Raw genomic sequence first — 24671 nt, 5'->3', positions numbered from 1 at the left:
CCGTACCGCGCCGAGCGCAGCGAGCCGGCCTGGCCCGGGCTGTGCGGAGCGCGGCTGCCGCCTCTCAACACACGCCGGGCCGCTCACGGGCAGCCGCCGCCTTCGGGGCGCCGGGACGGAGAGCGGCGGGAGCGCGGTCCCCGCCCGTCCCGGAGCAGCACCGGGCTCGGGTTCTCGTACAGAGCCTGGGGCGGTGCAGCGGGATGGGCGCACAGGTGCTCCGGGCCGGGGCGGGGCGGGGCTGGCAGCGGGGCGGTGTCGGCCGAGGCGGGCGGTGCCTGTGCGGGGCTGCACGAGCAGCAGCGGCGGCGGAACTCGCTCCGGCTCTGTCTCGGTTCCGCCGGGCGAGCGCAGGCAGCGGCGGCGCGGAGCCCAGCCGGTGAGCGGGGCCGGGACTGGGAGCGGGGACTGGGGCCGGGACTGGGAGCGGGGCCGGGACTGGGAGCGGGGCCGGGACTGGGAGCGGGGCCGGGGCCGGGACTGGGGCCGGGGCCGGGACTGGGGCTGGGGCTGGGGCTGGCCTGAGCTGCCCCGAGCTGCCCCGGGCCGGTGAACTATGCCAGCTGTAGCAAATGACACGGTTTTGTTGGCATAGGACCAGGAAATGTCTCTCCGGGGAGTGTGCTGTAGTGAAGGGCATGATTTAGGTGGTGAGCTTTTCAGGAGAAAATTGAAAACACTTCCTGAAAATGGAGTTCAGAGATGAAAAGAGTCTTAAAAGCAGGGCTGTTTGCAAGTCTTTGCAAATGAAGAGATGCTTGATTTGTGGTTGGTGTAAAAATAATTTTTGGTTTTTAGAACAGGTCCTTGCTAATTGTTGTCTTTAGATCAAACAGTGCCTTTGAAACTTCTCTTAATATATAATTATAATGGCTGAAGTAAAGCCTAAAATCAACATGCAATTGAATCAGGGTGTTAAAGTCTAGCTAACTTTTCATATTCTTTCACAAAAACTTTCCAAGAGCAATAAGCAGAAAAAGAAATCTGAAATACAGACTCTGCCCTCGTGTTCTGCTTAGAGCAGCCATGGGTGCGGGCAGCACTGCTGAGCTGTGCCTCATGGTGATCACCAGCACACAGGGACAGGTGTGGTTTTATAAAGCCTTTATTTTTGAATCATTTTAGTGAGGGAATTGACAAGCTCATTGCGTGACAAAACACAGAAGATTAATGAAATCTTCATTCAGTGCCGAATGGGAAAGGGTAAGGGGTGGGAGAAGTTACGCAGCAAGTTTTTTCTTCATGTTTTTCTCGCTGGCAGCCTAGACTGGAGAGACAAAAGGGAGTGTTTTGTAAAACGGCAGCACTGGCAGTACCTCGGTTGTTTGAGGCCAGTGCAGCGGCAGATGGTGAAACAATGAGGGAGGGCACAGCTGGGGGTTACAGGGAAGCTGGAAGGGTGGGCAGAAGGGGCAGACAGACTGACAGCCAGAGGGGTTTGTGTGTTAGTGCTGCTGCCTACCTCAGGTTACACACCGATCCCTAGCACGGATCTGCTGTGGACAATCAGGGCAGCACCCTGGGAAAAGGAACACAAACAGCTGTCAGAGAGAAGCCAAGGACAAAAGGAGGTTGTGCTTGAGAAGGAACTGCTGGAAACTTAAACTCGTGCCTGAGTTACGGTTCAGAGGGGAATTCTGGTGGTACTTCCTGACCCTAGGACCCACGTGCCCCTGGATGTTGTGTGTCTTCTGCTTGTGTCAAAGTGGGAAAGAAACTTTTGGAACTGATTGGAGACAAAATAATTATTTCCTAAGTCTTCCCAATATATTTACCTGTGTAACGCTTTGGATATAAATAAAAAAAGAATTGAATGAATAAGCACTTTAAGATATTAGTAATAGCTCTGTGCCCTACAGGGTAACGAGGTTGCTACTGCAAACTGTCATTTATACTTCCTGGCAATGGCACATGGCTGTGGATGAACTTTTCTGTGACACAATCAGCCAGACTCCCCATATATCTGTGTTTGCTGGGCACTCCTGAGAATTGATCCAGATGCACTTTTTACTGGCAATCCCAGAGTTTCGTAAGGCTCTGTAGCACAAGAGGAAGTTTGTGCATGCTAGAGATGAAGTTAAATTCTGCACAGGGATATTTTTCAGCTGTGGCTTGTAGATACTTGGCTCTTCTGACAAGACCTGAGAGAGCTTCATCTAATCTCTAAGATGTGCTTTGAGCAGCTGGTTTGACTACATAACCTCCAGACAGCCTTTCCATGTGCAATTGCTCAGTGACTGTCATCTGTGCAGCCAGGATGCACAGTGAGCTCTGCCCAGTCGTTGTAAGGGCACATGGACGAGTGACCACAGCAGCTGGCAGAGCAGCTTTCCAGTGCTCAGTTTCCAGGTTCCTGCATGTGTGGTTTGGGAGTTTTTGGTTGTTTTTGTTTGGGCTTTTTTGTTGTTTTGGGGTGGGGTTTTTTTTCTGCGTGTGTATTTTGTGATCGGTTTTTTTTGTTGTTGTTGTTTTGTTTTTTTTTTAAACAAAAGGAGATAGAAAGTACCTCTTCCCCAAGACATCCCACAACATCTTGGTGCTTGCAGCACTTGTCCAGCATGGCAGTGAAACTCCCACCAATTTTCTTTATGTGTTCATCTGTCATCTGGGGCTTGCGCTTGATGAGGTTGACGAGCAGTCTGAAAAGAAAGCCACAAGACACAATTAATCCTGCCCGCTGTAGTCGGATTCTTGCTTTACAAGACACCATTCCCCCAAGGCACAGCTCATTTGAGGGGTTTTTTGTCATGCCCAGATGAGCCTGTTGGTGACTCCAAACTGCCAGTCTGACACAACCATCAGTTTCTTTTGTGTTAGCTCAGTTACAGCTGGGTAAAAGCTTAGGGAAATGATCTGTATGTTGCCCTAATTAAGTACATCTCAAGGTCTGCGCTGGCAGCGGGCCTACGTGAAACTGGTCAGGTAAGAGAGGGATTTTAAGTGAAGAATAAATTCTCTTTTGCCTCTTCCAAACTCCATGATGTTATAGGCTGACCAGGTCAGTACCAACACATAGCTCTGGTTTTCTGTCACCAGTGAAGCCCCAGTCAGATGACAAAACAGGGTGTAGCTGCCTTCTGTACTCCCAAAGTGCTACATGCCAAAAGCTGCCCTGCAGAGTGTTTATTGGAGCTTACTTCAGCTGCCCTAATTCGCGCTCAGCCGGAGGAGCAGTGCACATTTTCTCATCGAAGTTGAACATCATGGGGTCAAATGGTGGAGGCACGTATTTGGTGTCCACGCCCATGGCAGTGAAACAGGGTCTCCTGTAGGAGTAGAGCTCGTTGCAGCACTGTGACACCTGGTCGTTGATAGGGTGGCTCTCCTGTCTCTTGCACATATCTTCAATGATGATGCTCAGCTGGAAAGAAAAGATAAGGGCACAGGTTAGTTACATATTCCCAAAAACACAGCGGCTAAGTGATGTTTCTATTACAGCAGCATAGCTGGAAACACCTGCTGGGATATGGTATGTGTTGACAATTTAAAATATATAGGTATTCCTGGAGGAAAGCATTTCTTCATCTGCAAACAGTCAGGGGATTGGACTACAATCAGTAGGTTTGAGGGTTTTAGGACACTGTTTTAGGACATTTCCCATATGCAACCTGCCACAGTCTCAGGTATGGAGCTCTGGGCAACCTGGTCCAGTGGAAGGTGTCCCTGCTCATGGTAGGGTGTTGGAACTGGATGATCTTTGAGATTCCCTCCAACCCAGGCTATTCTATGATTGCCAGTTCTATGAACTCACTCTTGCTTGCTGAGAGAAAGCCAAGTTTAACTAAAATTCTCACAAGATACCATCAGCTAGCTATTTAGGCTCTCACATCCATTAAAAAATGAACAGACTTGGAATTCTGTTAGGTAGATGCTTAGCATGGTGTTTATGAAAAAACGCTGTGTTTGCTATCTCACCAGAATTCAGTGTTTGTATGAACAGGAAAAATCCCCCAGAGGAGAAGGGAAAAGAGTAATTCTGTGTACTCACGTAGCCCTCAGAACAGGACATGCGTCTGTCCTCGGGGAGACCGCAGCACTTCTTGCCAACAGCTGTCATTTTCTTCCCGATTTCAAGCAGGGTCTCGCTGGATACCTGAGGCATTTTCTTGGCGTAGCGGACCAGAATTCTGACAAAGTCAAATGGAAATGGCAGTTACCAGAGCACTCTTCAGGTGGAGCACGTCTAGCCCACTGAAGGGGAGCCAAGTGAAGACTCCAGAATGGTTATCAGGGATCGCTCACCCTTTGAGGAATTCTGCCTCGCCGTGGGTGTTGAACAGCTCACAGTTGGTCCTCACAACATCCTCGGTTTCCTTGATGTGCTTGTTCACTTCCTCTTGCTGCAAACAAGTAGAAATTTATTAGTAATATTAGAGCAGGACTTGCTGCTACCAGTCATACAAATGTAACTTCTGACCTCTTCTAAACCTTATCTACAACTACTCTGTTTGCAAGATCGATGAGCCAGGATGGTGTAGGCAGGATTTGATTCCCTAGAGGGTCTTAAGTTCTAGCAGAAATTTCCTTGAAAAAGGCAGCAACATTTTTAGAATTTAATTTAAGTTAGTTACCTGTTGGACTTATTTTCTAAGCAGTGGGAGTTTGTTTTTTTTGTTTAAATCAGCTAAATATTTCATAATATTATCAACCACGAGGGGAACATCTCTTGGCCAAAGCTTTTGGGAACTCATCCTATGCTGTGTCTTGTGTGTGGCTGAGCTGTGGATCAGACCTAAGCTGAGGTGTGTGTGTGTGCTGGCCACACACGCTCCCATCACAATCCATGAGCAGCCATCCTCAGGGCAGGCTGTGAGCTCAAGGAATAACGAGCTGTTAATTGTCAGCCTCAGGACAAGCAGAATCACAGCTGAGGTACAGAGGCATCAGACAGCTGAGTGAGACTGGTCTGAAATAACGTGATGTGACAAATGAAATTACTCTGTGATCTGAGATAACCCTGTATCCTTGTCATGGCCATGGACTGCTTCATCTCCCACCAGGACATTAACCTCCCCTGGAATTAGTCTCTCCTAAAGCTTTCTGTCTGCTCTAGTGTAGGAGCTTCTCCACACAATTCTGTGATGACAGGTAGCAGCCAGGCATTCTAGTCATCTGCAAACAGAGCTTTGCACCTACAGCGTTCCCGTAGCACGCAGCAGGGTTGTCTGTCTTGCAGCACTTATCCAGGAGTGTTTCATATCCCTTAGTAATCCTCATAATCAGCTGTGTGGAGAGCTCAGGGTGTCTTCGTGAATATTCATAAACAAACCTGCAAGGCACAGGGGCAGACAGAGCTCCTGAATAACGTGCTGCTTTCCTCAGCACAGTGCAGGAATAACAAGGACATTTCCTCAGGTGGACAATGAGCTTGGAATGCTGTTGGCACTACTTACTCTGACAGGAATGCGTCGTGGTTTGGCTCATAGTGTTTACACACGTCCTTATCGTGAACGTATTTTTCAACCAGCGAAGGAAGATTGTCAGGTTTCGCATCAAACTCTGCCTCCATGATGCACTTGGTCCTTTCCACAGCTGGCAGCTCGCAGCAGGGCTTGAGTTTGCTTGAGAAAACATCTTGTTTAGAGCACAAAGAGGCCACGAGCTCTGACTGTAAATTTAATACATAGTATCAGATAAGATGTGCAGTACAGTGGTAATTTAAAGACAGGTTAATTAATCTGCTCTCTCTGCTTCAGACTCTTCTCTTTTCATTCAGGTCACCTATTTACTTAGCCCTTTGCTAAAAAATGCTGTCTTGACACAAAGAGAAATAAGCAGGGCCTGTGCAGGGTGAATGGCTCCCTTGCTGATCCTAGAACTGAGAACCCAAACTCTGCACAGCCAGGGCACGTCACTGAGTGCTCTGTCACGGGGATGCCTGATGGATCTTGTCAGTCCTGCCAAGATGCCCAGCTCTGATAGAGGACAAACCCAGAGCACTGGAACGAGCTGGGTCAACAGTGTGTCCAGGTTTGAGTCAGCCAGGCCACACTGACACCATCTCACCATTGCAGAGGTTTGTTCATCTGTTCTCTAGCATTTGTTGGCACTACAGGAAAGCTGCATTAGGATTGGAGAAAAAATTGCAGCCTTTTTGCCTCCGCTTGTTTTTCCCTATATTTATGATTTGAGTTCAGGTGAATAAATACCATGAGACAACCTCCCTGATAAATGTTCTGATTTGGGCCAAACACTCTGGATAAAGTGTAAGCAGTGGCTTCTTGTCCCTATGATTACACAGGGCTAGATCCAGAGCTGGGCTGAAACCTACTTCCAGAGTCAGCTGTGCTGATCCTGAGCTTTTCAGTGCTTGAGGAACCTTCCAGTAGTGCCGAGTTTAAGTTCCCTGGACTGTGAACGTGTAGCTGCACAAATTACTATCTTACTATATATCTTTCAAATATGTCAGTATTGTTTCAAAATAGTGAGCTCACCCAGTCATCCACGCATTCTACCATGTCCCCATCACAGCACTCTTTGTAGACATCCTTCACGTCGTGGACCATCTTAACAAGTTCTGCAAATGGGGCCTTGGGGTATTTCTGGCTCATACGAACGAGTTTGCTGGGTAGAAAAGGAGAAAAAGACACTTGTTTTACAGCACTGTAGGGAGCAGAAACCTTCCACGTCACTAACACATGTTACTATATATCTTTCAAATATGTCAGTATTGTTTCAAAATAGTGAGCTCACCCAGTCATCCACGCATTCTACCATGTCCCCATCACAGCACTCTTTGTAGACATCCTTCACATCATGGACCATCTTAACAAGTTCTGCAAATGGGGCCTTGGGGTATTTCTGGCTCATACGAACGAGTTTGCTGGGTAGAAAAGGAGAAAAAGACACTTGTTTTACAGCACTGTAGGGAGCAGAAGCCTTCCACGTCACTAACACATAAGGTAGGGCAGGATTATTTCAAGAAAATACTCATCTAATTCCTGGTGGCTGAAAAAAAAGGGCATCAACATCTGCACCAGTAAAGCCAGAAAGGAACAAGTCTGTGGTTTTCCTGTTCTGCCTGAACCGTAAGAATCACACCCAGTATTCCCCACCACTCTTGAGCAACTGGAAAGTGCTCCAGATTCCTTGGCACATGTAGATATAGTCCTGATGATGCCTTTAAATGAAAGCTGGCTATGTCTGTAAGATAATCCTAGTCAGTGACAGTGTATCAGCCTGGCCACAGAAGGAAAGCACCTCTCTGTGCCCCGACAGGTGGTCCACTTATTAAATTGCAAAAGCTTGTCTTTGTCTCACAAACAAACGTTTTAACAACTGTGACTCTGCCAAGTGTGACTTTTTGGTTGGTTTAAGGTTCAAACTGCCACCTTACTCTGCTGACTAGTGATGTATCCATCACTGAAAGCTGTAGGAATGGGGTACAGCTTTGGCTCAAGTGTGGGTTAAGCACACTGTGACTCTGGTTCTGAGGGACACTTCAGCAGTTAATTCTCCATCCTCTGGACTGGTTCCAGAGATGGTTTAATTGCTCTGCAGCTCTCACAGCTGAGCTTTTCCTAGGTCTCTCTCACAGGCTGACAAGTCTACATTGCATCAAAACAAGTGATTGGCACTTACCTGGCTTGGAAAGTCCTCTCACCATACTTGTTGAGGATTCTACATCCGTGCTGCTGCTTCAGATCTATCTTCTTGGCTCTTTCCTTGATGTCAGCTGCCTGTGGTAACAGGACCCACATTGTCACATTAAATTGATTATGTCCAATGGATAGGATTAATCCTGGCCTGTCTCTCCAAGTTCTTCATGCAAAGCTTTGCATGAACAGGAAAATTCTGCCTGTTTCTCACTCAGTTTCTTAGTGTTTATCCACAGAGACAAAGCTGCTGTACCTTTGCATCCAAGCAAGCACCAATATCACTGTCTGAACAACAGCTTTTGAGCGCATTTTCGTACTCAGCAGCCAGGCCCAGGATGGCTGGGGCGTGCAGGAACGGGTTTCTTCTTGCAACAGTGTAGACGAAACTAGAAGGGAAAGGAAAGCCTTAGTTCCGTGTTCCAGTGACAACAGCAAATGGCCTTAAACCTCTGGCAGCTTCTCTAACTTTTTTTGAAGTTCAGAAATCTACTTTAGAGATCTAGTTTAGTAATGCCTGCTGACGGGAAATGCTCTGCTGAACCTCACTCGTGGCAAGGCAGGGCTCGGTAACTGTGGGTGAAGGGCGATCTCCTGATGTTGTCAGCCCTCTGGTTTGACACGCATCCGCTTTTTTAAATGTGTGGTCAGATATTTGACAATTCTGCTTTTCAGTGTGAAAAGTTAATCAATGGCCCTTTCACCAAGATTTTATTGCCAGTATTCTGTTCACTGTTACCTTTCCTCATTCTTGCCAACTACACAAAGTGTAGTGGGAAGCTGGAGCAAATAAGTTATTAATATTGGAAACACTGAGTTTTTAGCAGGTTTGGGGAGGAAAGCTCATCCAAGATGTATAAAATGTGATCCTTAATCCCTGTTTTGACTGCAAAATCCTGCTCTGGCATGAAATGAGGAAATGTGATCAGGACAGGACACCACAAGTGGCCGTTTTCCTTACTTTCCCAGGAGCTGCACCCGGTGGTCCTTGTACTCGGTGCAGATGACATCGGCCGCTGGTCTCTCGTAGGGTGGGACGAAGTCGGGGTGCTGCACTTTGAAGGACAGGAAGCACTGGTTCCGTTCGGGATCGGCCTTGCCGCAGCAGTCAGCCATGCTGCCGTACGAGTCACGGAGCTTCTCAACTTGGCAGATTTCATCCAGGAAAACAGAGGGCTGCAAAGGGAGGTGTGAGGGTCAGAGCTAGTGTTTGTATATAGACAGTGCAGTCTATTGGCTGTTCATCTGAAAAAGAAAAGCCAGGCTGAACAGCAAACACATTTTTACTGAATAAGATTTAGACCAAAAAGCAAAATCATCTACTGGCTTTCAATCATTTTATAAAGTTTTGTTTTATGTAATCCAATATCAAACAGTTCCAAGGCTTTACTGAAAAAAGTTAACAATAATTTAAAATACTCTGTGCAAGACAGTGATCTCCTTTTACTCATAATTGCACTAAACTGAGTTTTCAGGGGAATTGAAGTGGGATTTGATGGAAACCTTTAGGGAGAACTAATGTCTAGCTGAAACTGTTAGACGTCTGGGGATCCTAAATACCTGCAAACTTCTTTTGTTACCTGATTTTAGAGGAATTTTTTAAACCCTCATAAACTAAGTGCTTTAAATTAGCACACACACCTTTTCAAGTCACCCCAGTGTGGAAATCCACACATTTGGGTCACTTTAATACCTAGAATGAGGCCTGTCCCTCACAGATGGGGTTTTGTACCAAGTGCTAACACTTATTTTCAGGCCATGCTAAGCTGAATGTGCCAGAGTGTGGTATTTGGTCTCCAGCATGTCTCCATGGATCATTTAGGCACTTCTTAAAGGCAGAGGTTTAGAACCTGACAAAACCAAGTTCTGTGTTTAAGCACTGAAGTCAGAGCATTGGCCTGTGACAGCAGCCACCCCTGAAAGGTTCAGGTGTAAGGGCTCAAGGAGGGCGATGCTGGAAGCTGCACAGAGCCAGTAGAAATGCAGTAGTGAGGGATTCACTGCCTACCAGTGGTTTAGAGCAGCCCGGAGCGTCCTCGTTGGCCACACACTTATGTGCCAAATCAACCACATCCTTCACCAGCTTAGACAGTCCATCGTAGGAACATCTCTGGAGGTACTGGGCAAATGTGATCATGGCACTGAAACACAAAGCACAGTTTGGAATATGAGACTGAGAAACATCAGGCAATATTTGCAGAGGTGCCTCTGAATTGAACTGGTTTGTTCAAATTACATGCACAAAGTTTCACCACAGCACCATGCAGAGCACAGTGCCAGATCCCACATCTGTCTTCTTCTCTCCTCCTCTCTGAATATGTTTTTAACCTTCCCAATAACCTTTTAATTTTAACCTTTAACCTTCCCAATAACCTGTTTACATTCCCAATAAAAAAGTCTTGAATATTAAATTATAAACAAATGAGAAAAGACTGTGATTGGAATTTCTGTCGCTTTTACCAGCGATAAATCATAACTCATAATTGCCATGACCTACGCTGGATTTGGCCACTGTTAGCAATTATGATCTTCAGGCTGCCTTACGTGTGTGTCAGGGCCCTCTCTTTCCCAAAACCAGTTTCAAATGAAGATCACTGATTTGTCTCAGAAAACCTGTCGCAGGTTTCTTTTTGAGGTTGGTAGTCTTGTGTTTTTTTTCTGACCAATGCAGGATGGTTTCTCTTCATTCTAGGGATAGCAAACCTGTATTCCTCATGCCTCTTTTATTTTCAGAGAAGGAACAGAGGCTTTTTCGCAAGGTTTCCAAGGAGCTCTTTTCCCAGAGAGCAAGGAAGTCATTGTGACATTTTCAGGTCTTAAAATATTTTTAGGTTTTGCAGTGACAGGAGCTAAGTCAGTGTTTCAGCGAGACTTACACACTCCCTGTGAGCTCTTACAGAGTGCCTTACTTTCCCTTTTTGGTACAACATCAAGAGAGACAAAAAACCAGTTAGAAGGTGGAAGCTGAACGGTCACTTACACTGCCTTGAATGTCTCTTCCTTCAGGTCGTTGAAGCGGTGGGCAATCGGGCTCTTGTGGTCTGGGAAGAAAAGGAGAGGGAGCAGTGATGCTCGCTGGCACACTGCCTGTGCTGGGCCCTGAGAAATGCGTTCTGGGCACCAGGGGACAGATTTTCACCAGGCTTCAGCATGCACCTGACTTCTGTGCTGAACAACTGAGGAGCTTGAACTCTTGTTCATTTGTCTACAGGTACCCAACTCTTAGGTTTGCTTGTCTGTCTGAGGGAACCCCAGCCTGTGCTTTTTATGACCTAATAGAATATTTACCTCTGTAAGCAGCTTCTTCATTCACTCAGAGTGACTGTTGGGACTTATTATTCAGGGTTAGCAAATGTGTCCTTTGGGTAACCACCCCCCCAAACGCTGCAAATAAAGCAGTGCAGCTGCAGTTTGATTTGAGCAAACCTTCTTCTTCTGAACACAGTTATTAATTGTTGAAAGACAGAACTTCCAAAAGCACAGTGCAGCTGCTTTTTCCGTGGTGGAAAGGAACAGATCCTGACTCACTGACATCAGTTCATTTGTCCTGAGTGTCCTACCCATCTCCCCAGTGTCTCTTGATTTAGTTTATTTTCAAGTCCATCACATTTTTCTGTTCAATATGGATCAGGCTCCCACAAGTTATTTGTGAAACCATATTACATTAAATTGATAGAAAAGAGACTTCCATGAGAAGTAATTAATCCTTTCTTACCTGCATCTCGTGCAGTTCTTTGCAGGTTCCTGGATCTGGCAGAACTCAGGAGGAAAATAAATGAAATTAATGTTAACCACTTCATGGTTTCAGATTATGATGTGAGCAAAATTGCTCAAAAGTGCTAGGAAGATTGAAGGAAGAGCATTTGCTTATATACCCTTCACTACCTGTGCTTGTAAAACATTAACCATCAGGCTGGCATTTCTGAATTGCCATTTGGCCTGAGGAAGATTTCAAAACTTCAGCTGCCCTTGACAAAAATTAATTTGGTATTAGTTATTTATTCTGTGTTGTTATTGTGGGCCTTTTTGTCCCGAAGAGGTCGAACCTCCCAGCACCCAAAAAAGATAAAGTTTTGCGTAAATTTCCTTATCAAATGACAAACAAGGAGTTCAAGGCATCAGGGCTAATCCTGTGGCCTTTTTTTTTTTTGCTACTATTTGTTCAAAAGCAGAGCATGTTGGTATTGTATAGCAACCGCTCACCCAGAGACCATTCAGTCCACCTGAAATTAGAGAATTTTAATTTAAAATCACTGTATTGAGATGAGATGGCTAATCTAGACATGTGTGGCTGCTTTGAGCTCCTGAATTTGTTGGGTCCTGCTCTGGTTTTCCATGGGTACTGCTGTTCACTGATATCCAGAAAACAGCCAAGCACATGGGCAAACATGTGCAGGAGCTGCTCATTTCAGAATTTTTGCAATTTCTCATTTGTACAGACATCTTCCCAAGAGTAATCTCTTAATTAAACATGGCTCTCATCTCTGAAAAATTTCCCATTGATTAGTCAGTAACTTAGGAGATCAGACGTAGGAAAACTGTGCAGTTTGCACAGGGCCCCAGGACATGGAATAAATCAAAATTACTTTTCAGGACACACAGTGAGATGCTTCAAAGATTCCCAAACAAGTACAAGGCTGGATCCTTGCTGAGTGCAAAGTGATGTAGCTTCCAGCGGGAGATGCTACAATTTATTTTAATTAATTTGTGTCCCCAGTGTGTGGATGTCAGCCCACACAGCTGGAGGTTGTGTGCTGCCTTGCAAGTGCTTCGTGAGCACCCACGTGGCAGAGCCCAGAGTGTGCTCTCCAAACTCTTCCTTAGTCTTTAAAGTTTCCTTTTTTCACTCTGTTTTTCTTCCTCAGATGGGCAGTTTTGCCATAACTCCATAATATTCCTAATGGGAATAGTAAGAACAATTCCATGATCGTTTTCTGGAAATTTGACTAAGTAAGTACGTGCGTAATACTTCCTTTTGCTTCTGAGTGTGAGCTGCTAAAGACATTTGAAATAAGGCAAATGATATGTCTAAGCTCAAAATATTTGCAGGCAGTTTTCATTCTGGAAAATGCCTAGGCAATGCACCTTGTGTTCCAGAAAGGCTGTTCTTTTCTGCAGCTGAGTTCACACAATAGTTTGATACAATGAAATTTCTACAGGCTGCTGCTGTTGCAAAAAAAAAAAAAAAAAAACAGAAGTGCATTTTCCTGAGTCTGCTCCTGATATTTCTATAGGTAAAAGGCAGCATTCTGTTAGTGATTGAAATGAACAAGGCTCTGTTTCGGGAATTAAAAGGTTATTTGGATAACTCTTACATGGAGGATGGTGCGGAAAAGCCAGGTTGGCAGAAAAGCAATGTTAGAAATGTCATAGCATTAGACATGGAGATAGTTTTCAGGTGGTTGTAGCAAAAACCACATTTCTGGAGAGTGATGGGAATTGATGAGCAATCTGGACCTTTCGGACGTGTGCTGCTTTAGCCTAATAAAACCTGGGCAAAGAGCTCGTTAATTCAGTCTGTAATTATTTTACTGACCGTATCCCTCTCTCAGAGAAGAGCCATCTCCTTTCACATTTCAGGAGAGCATTCAGTGGGACAGAAACACACCTGTAGGTATTTTGTGGGTAACTATAAGGCAGTAAAAAACTGTGGTGTTGGTGAATGATGTCTTAGAACAGCTCTTGAGATGCTCTCAGGCTGTACCAAAGAAGTCTCCAGAAAACTACAGCTAAGGGTTGGGAGGGCAAAGCTGAAATTCAGCACCATGATTGCAATGTTGCATCTTGAAAGCTCTCTGGAATTTTCCCTTGCATCACTGTGCAGTGTTAGCAAGAATGCTCCTGGTCCCCTGGAGTTAATATGTAAGTTTGGAATACAGGGTCCATGTTTATTTCTAGATATCTTCTGTTGTCTGTCCTGTACTTCATGCCAATGGTTCATATAACTGCTGAGAGCTGAACTCCAATGCTCATGTTTGTTTAACAATATTAAATAGTATACTGAGTTTCTTGTTACTCTGTGCTTTCATCCTGCATTGATTTCACTCCAACAGTTGTTCTGGCATTAGAAAAAGGAATTTATCAATGGTTTTTTGGGATGATCCATTTTCACACTCATTTATGTCTGAAGTTACATGTATATAACTAGTTTTATTCCAGGTGTGGGGAACCAAAGGACAATAATTCCAAGAGTAATTGACCTGGAAATAAAAAGGATGCATAGTTTTAAAATATTTCATCATACCAGCCTGTGCAAAGTGGAAGAGAGAAACAGTGGACCGAGAGGTACTAATATGGAATGGGGCTCTTGAGAAACAAATGTGATGTATCATGAGAACAGCAGTCAGAGCCCTTTTGGGAAGTAAGTAGTTTTCAAAGTAGTTTCTCAGAACCCAAAGGACATGAAGAACCCCTATACTTTTGTGGCCCTCAATTTTATTTACTGCTGTTTCTTCCTTTTTTCAAGACCTATAGTTCTGTTTGTGGGACGGGACCATGAGGCACACACCAAACCTAGAGACAAGACATTCCTGTGCCAGTAGCCACAGTGAGTAGCTATTTTTTAATAACTGTAATGATCAGTATATTTCTAAATAAATGTCTGTAGCTCTGTATGTCTGTAGCTCTGGACGCATGGACAGGTATCAGACATCACATTTTTTTCCTGCTCTGGTGCAGGATGTTTGCCATTCTTATCGCTGATGTCTGGCTCCTGTGCAGAACGAGTCCAACCTGTCAGATGTATGCCTTTTGTTTGAACAGAGATGGACTCGTCCATACAAAGCAAACATAAAGACAGAAGGGGTTTGAGGCAGAGACCTGCTCAGGTGTAGCCAATAGCATTCCATGTCAGGTGTATGTCATGAGCATATGGTGAGTTCTGATACTCAGCTGTTCATCTTCTGGCATCAGCCACCCACCTGCAGAGTTAGTGAGCTCTTGATCATTCACAGAAGGATTTTTGAATCGACAAGAATGACTGTTCCTGCTGATCCTGTACACTTGATCCCTAGGCCGTTCAAGCATCCCTACCTCTTTGTCTCACAAGTCCACAGTGTAGCGATGTAGCTGTTTCCCTTATTAATGACCATTTGCCAACATCATTCTTTGGCAGCAGGAACAAGAACAGCTTTGCTTTGCCTATTAACCATTCGATTGCCTGAATATATACAAATACACAGCCTTCATGCTTTTTGAGGGTATCAGTTCTGAGGCTTCTCAGAACTTGTCTCTACTTTCCATGTCCCTGTGACTTCTTGCTCTGCCAGTTCAAGTAGGTAGTCCATCAGATAGCTGAGTATGGGCGTCATCTGTTATCCATTTCTAAGGTCCCTCAACAAAAATCAGTGCTATATCTTGGTATGGGCATATCTAAATTTTGTATCTGAATAGAAAATAGATGTGGGAAAGAAGTACTTGAGGTGCAGCATTGCTCTATTCAGGAAGTCCTTCTCAGGACGAGGTTTTTCTTCAGTATTTCTTATAATGCCTTTGATAATTGTATGTGGAACTGAAATCGTTGCGCTGCTGTGATTGATGTTTGGCCCATGATAGGACTATCAGTAGAGATCTATTTTCTTCCTCTTACATAAGTCCCTGAGGTCTTTGGAATCCAGTGCATTCACTTGTGCCCTAGAAACTTTTTGGCACTCAGCTTCCAATTTCTGTGCTGCTCTGCTATGTTACCTGATGGCCTTTGGCAGGAGAGAAGAGCCATTTAATGTGGTGTAGTCAAGAGCCAAAGCTGAAAGCTTCTGTTTGGCAAGAGATTGTTAACATTCCTTTCCTAAGTTTGATGTGCTTTAGCAATAAAAGAAATAATGAAAACTTGGGAGGAACAGCAGGAAATGTTTGGAGCATCTTTTTGTTTTGCATTTCTTTAGGCCATTGAGCCGTAGCCTTCAATTTTTTTAAAAAATATGTCTACTAACTTTTTTTGTAAGTATAAGCAGGTGTATCTGCTAAAATCAGGAGCAATAAAAAAAACTAATGATTCTGGGAGCCACAGGTTTTGCTCTCAACTTGAAACACTTTAGGAGTTGAAAAAAATCCTTCCTGTATGTCTAGAGGGGCTGTAGAACTTGTGGAATATTTCTGCCATTCTGCAGGTGCCCCCCACAATGTTACTGCATCACCTGGCAGTGCTGACACTCTTACTTGCCTTATTTTCCATTCAGTTTCATTGTAAACTTAGGGTTTTCCCATTCTGGCATAAAAACTGCCAAGCTGGTAAATATTTTCTCCTTCATGTCCATCTCCACAGAAACAGACTCTGTGTTAGTGCTATTATTGTTCTCTTGTGCTGGTTTTTCTGCTAGGACCTTGGGGTGTTTTTGTTGGTTTCTTTCTTGGGAAGATCCTAGTTCATCTCTTTAAGACAACTTGTAAATGTTCAAGCATTAAGGACATAAAGGGAGTGATTCTTCTCTCAGCCTTTCCTCTATTCCTGAGCAAACAATTCCTTAAGAAAAAGCCCTCATAACTTTGAAAAATGAAAATATAGTAGTTTTACTAAATGAAGTCCCGGAGCAAGAATAGCATTTTCCACCTCAAATATCCCCTGCTGTCTTTGGAATTTCTTTAGCTGAGAGTCAGGGCCTCAGGTGGCACCTCAGCAGGAGAAGACAAGTTTGTAGAGCCATTTTTAGGTCCTTGTTAATGGAGCAGGCAGGACAAGACATTTTAAAATTTGGCACTGCTGTTTACTTGCTGACATAAAAGGATAGTCCACTTCGGCACATTATGCTGCAATTACAAATTCTGAGGTTCCGCGAATGAAATGTGAAGCATCTTGTCCCTATATGTGAAATCCAAAGGCAAGGTGAAATATTTCCATGTTCTGCCTTAGCCTGTGAAGCCAAGTTCAGTTAGTCAGATCCCAGTACCAGTACTTTTTTGGAATTTCTTTAGCTGAGAGTCAGGGCCTCAGGTGGCACCTCAGCAGGAGAAGACAAGTTTGTAGAGCCATTTTTAGGTCCTTGTTAATGGAGCAGGCAGGACAAGACATTTTAAAATTTGGCACTGCTGTTTACTTGCTGACATAAAAGGATAGTCCACTTCGGCACATTATGCTGCAATTACAAATTCTGAGGTTCCGCGAATGAAATGTGAAGCATCTTGTCCCTATATGTGAAATCCAAAGGCAAGGTGAAATATTTCCATGTTCTGCCTTAGCCTGTGAAGTTCAGTTAGTTCATATCCAAGTACCAGTATTTTCCTGTTGTAAGAATCTATTGCTTTTCAAGCAGCATTCAACCAGACCACATTTATTAGGCGAGCTCTGGCTTGTAGTTCCAGTTCAGTACTTCCAGATTGCCAATGATATTACCAGGATGTAATGATCTCTTAGAAGAGAACTGGATTTGCAGCAGCAGCAACAAAACATTGTCTCTCTTCAGGTTGCTGTTTTCCTTCCCATGTTCTCCTTTACCTGGATTTGTTGCACTATGACATGTAATTCTGGAAACCTGGGATTCCCAGAGTTAAGGAAGTGACTAGAAATAATACAAAACTGAGGAAACGTTGCTTGGTTTATTTGTTGGTTTTTCTTTAGAGTAGTGCTTCTAAACTCTCATTTTCAAACTAATGAATGACTGGGGTTTGAAATTGGGTGTCTCTGACTTTGAGGGCCTTCAGGAACACCTGATTTTAGAAGAAAGGTTCCTCAGCACATTCCCAGAATCAGAAAAATTTCTCAGAGACCAGAAACTGTGATTGAGCTTAGCAAAGATCTGTATAGTTCATGAGGTTCTCTTAAAGAAGTTATCAGAAGATTGGTCCATATATCAGAGGAACTAAGGAGATCTATCAGGCAGATCTGTGGCTGTGCAAAGCCCAAATAGCTGTGACGTTTGGTTTTTTTAAATTTGAACACTAAACTGAGAATCCTTCTTAAGCCATGCAAAGAAATATTAACAAAATCTTTGCACATGAAGCTTTCGGTGTTGTCTTTTGGATCAATTAGGCAGAGGCTACACTCCCAAGGGCATTCCTCTGTGGTGCTCTCCAGCCCCATGCTGACAGTCCTTGACATTTGCTCTCTGCCCAAAGGCCTTTTTTGCTTATACCAGCAGTGCTTCAATATTGCCAGCCAGGCATATCCACAGCCTATCCACAGGTCGAAAAAATGACTCAGGAAATTCAATTAGAACAATTAATGTAGTAGTGCCCTTCTCTGGTGTGGGATTCGCCCTCTCTGAACCTGAGAGAAGCAGAGAATGATCAAAACAATTCTTATCTCATTTGCTGCTCCAGTGCTGTGCCAAAGTAGAATGCAATATGCAGATGGCTCACCCACCATGGTGGCGTTTTGTTTCCTTGGCCTATCGGGGCCAAGCACGTGTCCTGACGGTCAGTCAGGAGACAGTCATGAGATCTTTTCAGTTTAGATGTGGTGTAGTATAGTATAGAATAATATAGTATAATAGAGTAATTAATTAGCCTTCTGATGTCATGGAGTCAGATGCATCATTCTTCCCAGACAAGGGGTATGGTATTTTACCATACTCTGGTACCTTCAGTTCAGTGTGACCTTGGGACTCTGACTTTCCTCCTTGACTCTGAGTGCTGGAAAATGGAGTGGGTGTCTAGGCACTGGAGCTATTCCCAGCACAAAGAGGCTTAAGGCTTCCCTTAAAGTCAGTGCAGATCTAGGCAGATTCCTGATTCCCTGGACTGGAGATTGGAAGCTGGGCAAATTATGTGTTGAACCCAATTTCTCCCAGTTCCTTCTGGCAGAGAGGACAGCCTGGTGCTAAGTCAAGACTGAGGACACTGTTGCTGGTGAGCCCAGGAAACCTGAAAATGCTGAGAGTCTGATATGAACACAAATCTCATGGTTTCTGAGGTCCTGCTGCACTGTTGGGCACTGCAGCCTCTTGGCTGTCAGCGAGAGGAATTCTGGGATGGATCCTTTGACATCCCAGAATACAAATGTTCTTGTATCACTTGACTCTCTCATACAGAGCCTGCCCTCCCTGCAGGTTTGTTAGAGCCAATATGGAAATATAACTGGATTTTATGGAAGTTTATCAGTACGCTCATGTTTCAGTGAAACATTTTGGATTCAGTTAATTTACACGCTTTATTGGTGCACTTTCCAGTGCTGGGTTATTGGTTGGATTTGATGATCATGAAGGGACCGGTTTGGTCAGGCACAATTTGCCCTTAGTGAAGCTGTCCTGGATCACTTCTCTGTCTTGCATGTGCCTCAACACTGATTCCTTAAGATCTGCTCCAGGGTCTTCCCCAGCACAGAGGTAGGGCTCACTGGTCTGTGGCTCCATGGCTCTTGCTTTCTACCCCTTTTATAAAGAGTTTCCCTTTTCCCAGTCACTGGGGACTTCACCTGATGGCTGTGACTGTTCCAAGGTGATGGAGAGTGGCTTGGAGACCACATGCATCATCCAGTTTCCCCAGGACCTTGGGATGTGTGCCATCAGGGACTCGTGGCTATAGAATGTTCCATGTCATTCCCACTATCCCACTGTCACAAAACAGAAACTCCACTGACATGGGCTTAGGTTATTTTGCCTGTCCATCCACAAGAAGAAAACTTCACACTCAAGCTGGTCATAAAGTTCAGTCCAGAACAACATAACATCGGAATTAAAAATTATTGTGTGGAGAAATTGAAATTGACACTAGGCTTGCCAAGGAACTTCTGTGTATTATGTTAGTTAGTTAGCTTTCAAACAAAAGCAAGATTATTTTATTTGATTCTTTGTTATGAGGTAGGCAACCTATCTGCTTCCCCTTCTGAAAGGGAAATCAGGTTTTCCCTTCCTGCTTTAGTATATAAGTGCATTTTAGGCAGAGACACCTGTCTCTTGGGCACTGATATTGCTTAAGGAGCTTTTTGGCAACTCACGAAGCTTACCAGGCCCTCTGTGCAAGGTTTTGAAATATATTCAGCGTTGACCTAATTCTGGTCACGTCAAAGTCAGTGCCAAAACTTGCCTGATTTCTCTGGAAACCGAGCTTAATGCAAGGGAGATTGTATCTTGGATCTTTCCACACAGATTTTCAATCCTCCCTACAATATTTTAAGCAAGTTACTTCACACCAGATCACAGAGATGTTTTTGGATTGGTTAGTGGACAAGTAGGAAGTGTACCTGCAAAAGCAAGTCTAGCTCAGGTAATATCCACATTATTCTAAAAATGATGTTCAAGCCTAATCTCTTCCTAAACGAGGGCTCTGACGGGGAAAGCTACAGTGTGTCCTGAATAAACAGGTGTCAGCATTCCATAAGAACGAGCCCGATGAAGCATTCTCCAAGCTCTCAGGCAGGAGAAATCTGCCACCTACTGTTAAGAGAACTATTTGCACAAAGAGGCCGTGGACCTCAAAACTGAGAATATTTTCATGTCCCTGTGGGAAAAGAAAGTGACAGTCGTAGAGAATTGCCACAAGGATGTGTCTAAAAAAGAGATCAGCCCTCACTGGGGTTGGATTAATAATGGAGAGAACACTCGGCTTGTTGATTAGTAATGATGTGTGATTTATTTGCTGCTCTTAGTGCATATTATTTGTGCAATGCTTATGGAGGCAGTTTTCTTGAAGAATGTTTGCATTGTCCTTACAGGAGTCTTTTTAAATTAAAGAAACACATCAGAAATACAGAATGTGAGAAGTTCCCTAAGATAGGAGGTAATGCTGATAAATCACTCCAGAAATTCTGGACTGCTTTTCTGGCTTGTGACAGTCACTATCTAACAAAGATGTGCAGGATTTGGAATTAGGATACTTAAATGTTGCATGTGAAGTGCTTTGCTGAATCCAAGCTTAAAATCAAGCAGCCTCACTGAAATCAAGCAACATTTAAGAGCTTTGGTGTACATGGAGAGACTGTAGTGATGTCTGAAGGTAAGCCTGGTAATTTGTATTCAAACTGAGTTCTGAAAAGTTAACTATTAGCAATTAATATACTGTCTATAATTGAAAATTACACACTTGAGAAAACTGAGCTGAGGCTGTGCATTAGAATTAATGAATGAGAATAAAAGATTCAGATTTACCTTTCAAGACACTCATAGGCTCACTCACTAGACAGTTATAAGTTTGGCATTTGAGGTATTTTCTCATTAAAAAAGTATAAATGAACTCAGAGGCATAAGGAAGAAAGTAAGAGGATGCCAAGTGACAAAAAGAAAATTTGCCCCACCAGCACTTGTTCTCTTTATTGAAAAGATCACTAATTGAGGAACACAGAGCTATTCAAGGCAGCTCCTAACTTTGTAACTAGCTAGCAATAAAGTCAGTGGCATTGTAAATGCCACACACAGACAGAAATGCTTGTTTAGCCCGCTGGACATAAAGTACACAGAACAAAAATCACTTCATATTTACTGTCGAATAAAAAAAAATTCAGGACACAGATATTTAAGAATCAAATGCTTTAGTGAAAACTAATTTCCAAAGCATTGGGAAGAACTAACATCAGACTGGTTTTAGGTGCAGGTGCCGGCTTTTAGCGCCACCCACTGAGTCCCACTGGAATAACAGCAACATTGAGCTCTCCTCTGTTTTTAAGAACCCACGGGCCCCTGAAGCAGAGCAGGAACCCACAATATGCAGCCGGTAAGTGAAACAGCACACAGGCAACAAGTGAGGGCAGGCTCTGTTTGAAAACAGAGGCTCCAGGGGAATTTTAGATCATCAAAAACTTGTGGACAGTTTTTCTAATTCTAATTTGAATTCTGTAAAAATGTTCTTCCTCCACTTCAAGTGCTTTTCTGAGATACCAAAGGCATTTCTTACACTGCCTTCACTGAATCCAAGGTCTTACCGAGTTTTACATGGAGATTCCCACTCCCTTCCTTATCCAGAGATAAAACTACCCTGGGAGGATAAATATTTTCAAGGCACACTCTATATGAGGAGAGAAAAAACAGCCTGAGCCTCGTTGTTCTGCATGCCAGTAGAAAGCTGCTTGCATTGAGATCTTCCAAGCTGCTCCAGGAGAAGCTGTTTCAAGGACTAATTTCAGAACTAATCAATTGTTGACTTTAAAAAGTGGTTACTATAGAAATTATCATTATGGATTGGCTGAACCCAGGCACAACACAGACTGTAAGAAATGTTTAACCTTCTAGCTGACTCCTGTGCAGCCCACAGCTGATGCTGCCTTAAATGTCAGCAATTAAAAAATAAAATTTAAAAAATCAGCAAAATATTAATTTGACAAGTAAACTTTAATACTCAAATATAGGTGATGCGGCTTTGGCTTGAGAGATCTCATTTAGAGTTTTGGATTACAGATCCCTTATACATGAAATACACCAAAAAAATTCACTTTATCTTATGATTTGTCTTGTCTTTGCCTTACGTTACCCGTGACCACACTGAAGAGAATGAGCAAGAATCCAGAATCTTGTCCAGATGCCCTTGGCCTCTATTTGCCATGATGTTTTTCAGTTTTGTACTAACAAAGGATGATAATTTTGAAAGCTTTTCAAGCAAATTAGGAGCCTGAAACACATCTTTGGAATTTTACAATTTATGCATGTTAACATGTAAGGTTGACAGAGTATTAATGCATATTAGGATTTCAAGTGCTGAAGCCATTTCTTACCTAAGATTCCCCAAGTACTAAATATATTACAGAACCACTGTTTTGTTTTTTAACAGAGCACTAGTAGATTTCTTCATTGAATCAATTGTTGAAAGGTTTTGCTTTCTGGGTTTGTTTTTCCTTTCACAGCTCTCCCTGTGAGGAAGTGGCCAAAGCTGGCATGATGTTCTAAGAGCAACTGATAGAGCACGCACCATCAGTATCTGAGAGGGAACACAAATGGTTCTCAAGGCACCTGAGTGGGATATGTCTGTGTGTCTCCAGTGACATTGATCACGGATGAGGACAGCCAAGGGCAAATCACCTGCCTTACTGCACCAAACAGGCAGAAGCTGGTCCCAAAGGGGCTTTCAGAATGGAGGGGTTTGAGTGTGAACAGGAATGTAAATGTAGTTTGAGTGTGAACAGTAATGTAAATTTACCTTCTGCTGTAACTCTATGCACTTCTCCTGGGCTAGCGCTGCTCTTTGTAAATTCCCCATCTGTCTGGATTGTTTTTATTTTCTTTACTCACAAGGCCACACCACCTGAGATGCTCACAGGAAACTCGCTGTAATGAAGAAATGCAGATGATTAATAAATGTAATTTAAAGCAAATTATATGGCTACATAAAATCTGTTCTAAATCATTCTTTTCCTTGTGCAATTTACTGGGATTAAAACTGAGTGGTTTAGACAAGGCTAAAGATGTGTATCACGGACAGCTGCACTTCTCTGAATGTTCAAACATTTGTGTTCTTTTCCTTCTTTCTCCCTTTGCCTTGGACAGCAGGCATTGCATACTTGCTGAACAACTTCAGTTCTGTTAGTTCTGTTTAAAATTAGTCAAGGTGGTCTAATTGGAGTTCATCTTACCTCCCGTTTCTGATGGATCTTCCGTGCTAGGCACCAGGGAGGTCCAGTGAGCGAGTCCCTTTGGTATGTGTGTTGAAACAATACAATCTGGGGTTCACAGTTCCCTGAATGATAGAAATAAAAACATTCCAGCACATATAGAAGCTGCACAAATGGCAAAACTGTAAATATCAAAGACAACAAAAGCATTCATCAGTGAGAATGGCAGGATTTGGGGTTTGGATTGAAGTTTATTTGGATGATCAGCTTGGTAGTGTTGTGGAAGTTGTACCAAAAATTCAAGAAGTTATAAACTCTTTTCAGTCCCTGTATTAATTGCAAACAAAACTCATGCTCCCTTGCTCCCTGCTTCCTGACCTTGACAATGACACTGCTTCCAGCAGCTGTAAATGAAACTGAAAGCAGATCCATAAGGAAAATTATACCACAGCAGAGGTTTCAACACATTGTTTGTCCTATAGAACTTGTTAAGGAATCTGGCACACAGGAGGCAGTTCCTGAAAGTATTCACTGAATCCAGATCCCAGGTTTTCCCACTACTCCTATGGAGCGCTCAGTGGAATGATCAATAACCTGGAGGAAATGGAATAAATGGAAAAGCAGGAATCACAGAGGAAAGAGATAACAAAGGATTGTCATTTTCCTCAACCTTTAGCAGGGTGGAGAGGCCCTGGCACAGGCTGCCCAGAGCAGCAGTGGCTGCCCCATGCCTGGGAGTGTCCAAGGCCAGGTTGGAGAGGGCTTGGAGCAACCTGGAATAGTCAAGGGTGTCCTTGCTCATGGCAGGAAGCTGGAACTAGGTCATCTTCAACATCCCTTCCAACCCAAACCAGTTTGTGGTTCTATGATTCCATGATTTCCTGCAGCTTTATGCTACCAATAAAACCAAGTGTCCAAAGTTAACCAACTTCACAGACTCACCAGGGAAGGAAATGTGTTTTTTAGGTATTACTGCCCTACTTAGAGCCTACACTGACTTTTCATGATATGAAATCCATTCCCTACGAATGGAAAAACAGGAAACACAGCTATGGGTCATACACCCTTGTGGAAACTGGGACACACCAAAAAAAAAAACCTAATAAAAAATCTGGATTATTTACTCCATTATGTCTTGATGATTTTCATAGTATTTACAAGAATGTTTTCCTTTGGGTTTCTAAAATATGAAGTGCTGGAGAAATGTCACACCTTCCCAAGGCATTCAGACCATCCCAAGGTTAGGAGCAGAGCTGTGTTAGCGGCTTTTGCCCATGACAAAATCAAATCTCATGAGCCCCATGGTTCTAAAACTGAGTTTCTCTAAAGAACTCACTCAAGTGCTTTGCTTGCTGTTGCACTCACAGAATCTCATTTAGGATGGAAAGCACCTCCAAGACCATCGAGTCCAGCCTGTGACCAATCTCCAGCTTGTCCAGAACACCTGAGTGCCCTGTCCAGCTGTCTCTTGAACAACTCCGGGGATGGTAACTCCACCCCTTCCCTGGGCAGTCCCAATGCTTGACAACCCTTTCTGCAAATAAATTCTTCCTCATTTCCCACCTGAACCTCCCCTGGCACAACCTGAGGCTTGTTTCTTGTTCTATTGCTTGTGGACTGGGAGCAGAGCCCGACCTCTACCTGGCTGCACCCTCCTGTCTGGGGGG

General features: G+C 43.7%; 1 protein-coding gene and 1 long non-coding RNA gene across 3 annotated transcripts; one reads left to right on the top strand and one right to left on the bottom strand.

Moving 5' to 3' along the window:
- The first annotated feature begins 96 nt into the window (after positions 1-96).
- On the top strand, positions 97-22733 carry LOC121349319. 2 transcript variants are annotated; one of them, XR_005954493.1, is made up of 4 exons: positions 13750-13956; positions 14062-14142; positions 21051-21176; positions 22300-22733. It is a non-coding gene; the product is annotated as an uncharacterized LOC121349319 (long non-coding RNA). The 2 variants fall into 2 exon arrangements; XR_005954494.1 differs by lacking the exons at positions 13750-13956; positions 14062-14142 and adding an exon at positions 97-379.
- On the bottom strand, positions 1090-11438 carry ALB (albumin). Its single transcript, XM_041459591.1, has 15 exons — positions 11311-11438; positions 10576-10636; positions 9604-9736; positions 8557-8771; positions 7852-7984; positions 7582-7679; positions 6694-6823; positions 5394-5608; positions 5137-5269; positions 4243-4340; positions 3989-4127; positions 3138-3361; positions 2507-2639; positions 1463-1519; positions 1090-1267 (listed from the first exon to the last, which is right to left on the bottom strand). The coding sequence occupies exons 1-14, from the start codon at positions 11393-11395 to the stop codon at positions 1469-1471; spliced, it is 1848 nt and encodes a 615-aa protein (XP_041315525.1). The 5' UTR covers positions 11396-11438; the 3' UTR covers positions 1090-1267; positions 1463-1468.
- Positions 22734-24671: the final 1938 nt, after the last annotated feature.

The sequence above is a fragment of the Pyrgilauda ruficollis genome, unplaced genomic scaffold, assembly GCF_017590135.1.
Source record: "Pyrgilauda ruficollis isolate IOZ18807 unplaced genomic scaffold, ASM1759013v1 scaffold139, whole genome shotgun sequence".
Classification (NCBI taxonomy): Eukaryota; Metazoa; Chordata; class Aves; order Passeriformes; family Passeridae; genus Pyrgilauda; species Pyrgilauda ruficollis.
Note: the sequence above shows the minus strand (reverse complement) of the source record. Positions and strands in the feature narration are given on the sequence as shown.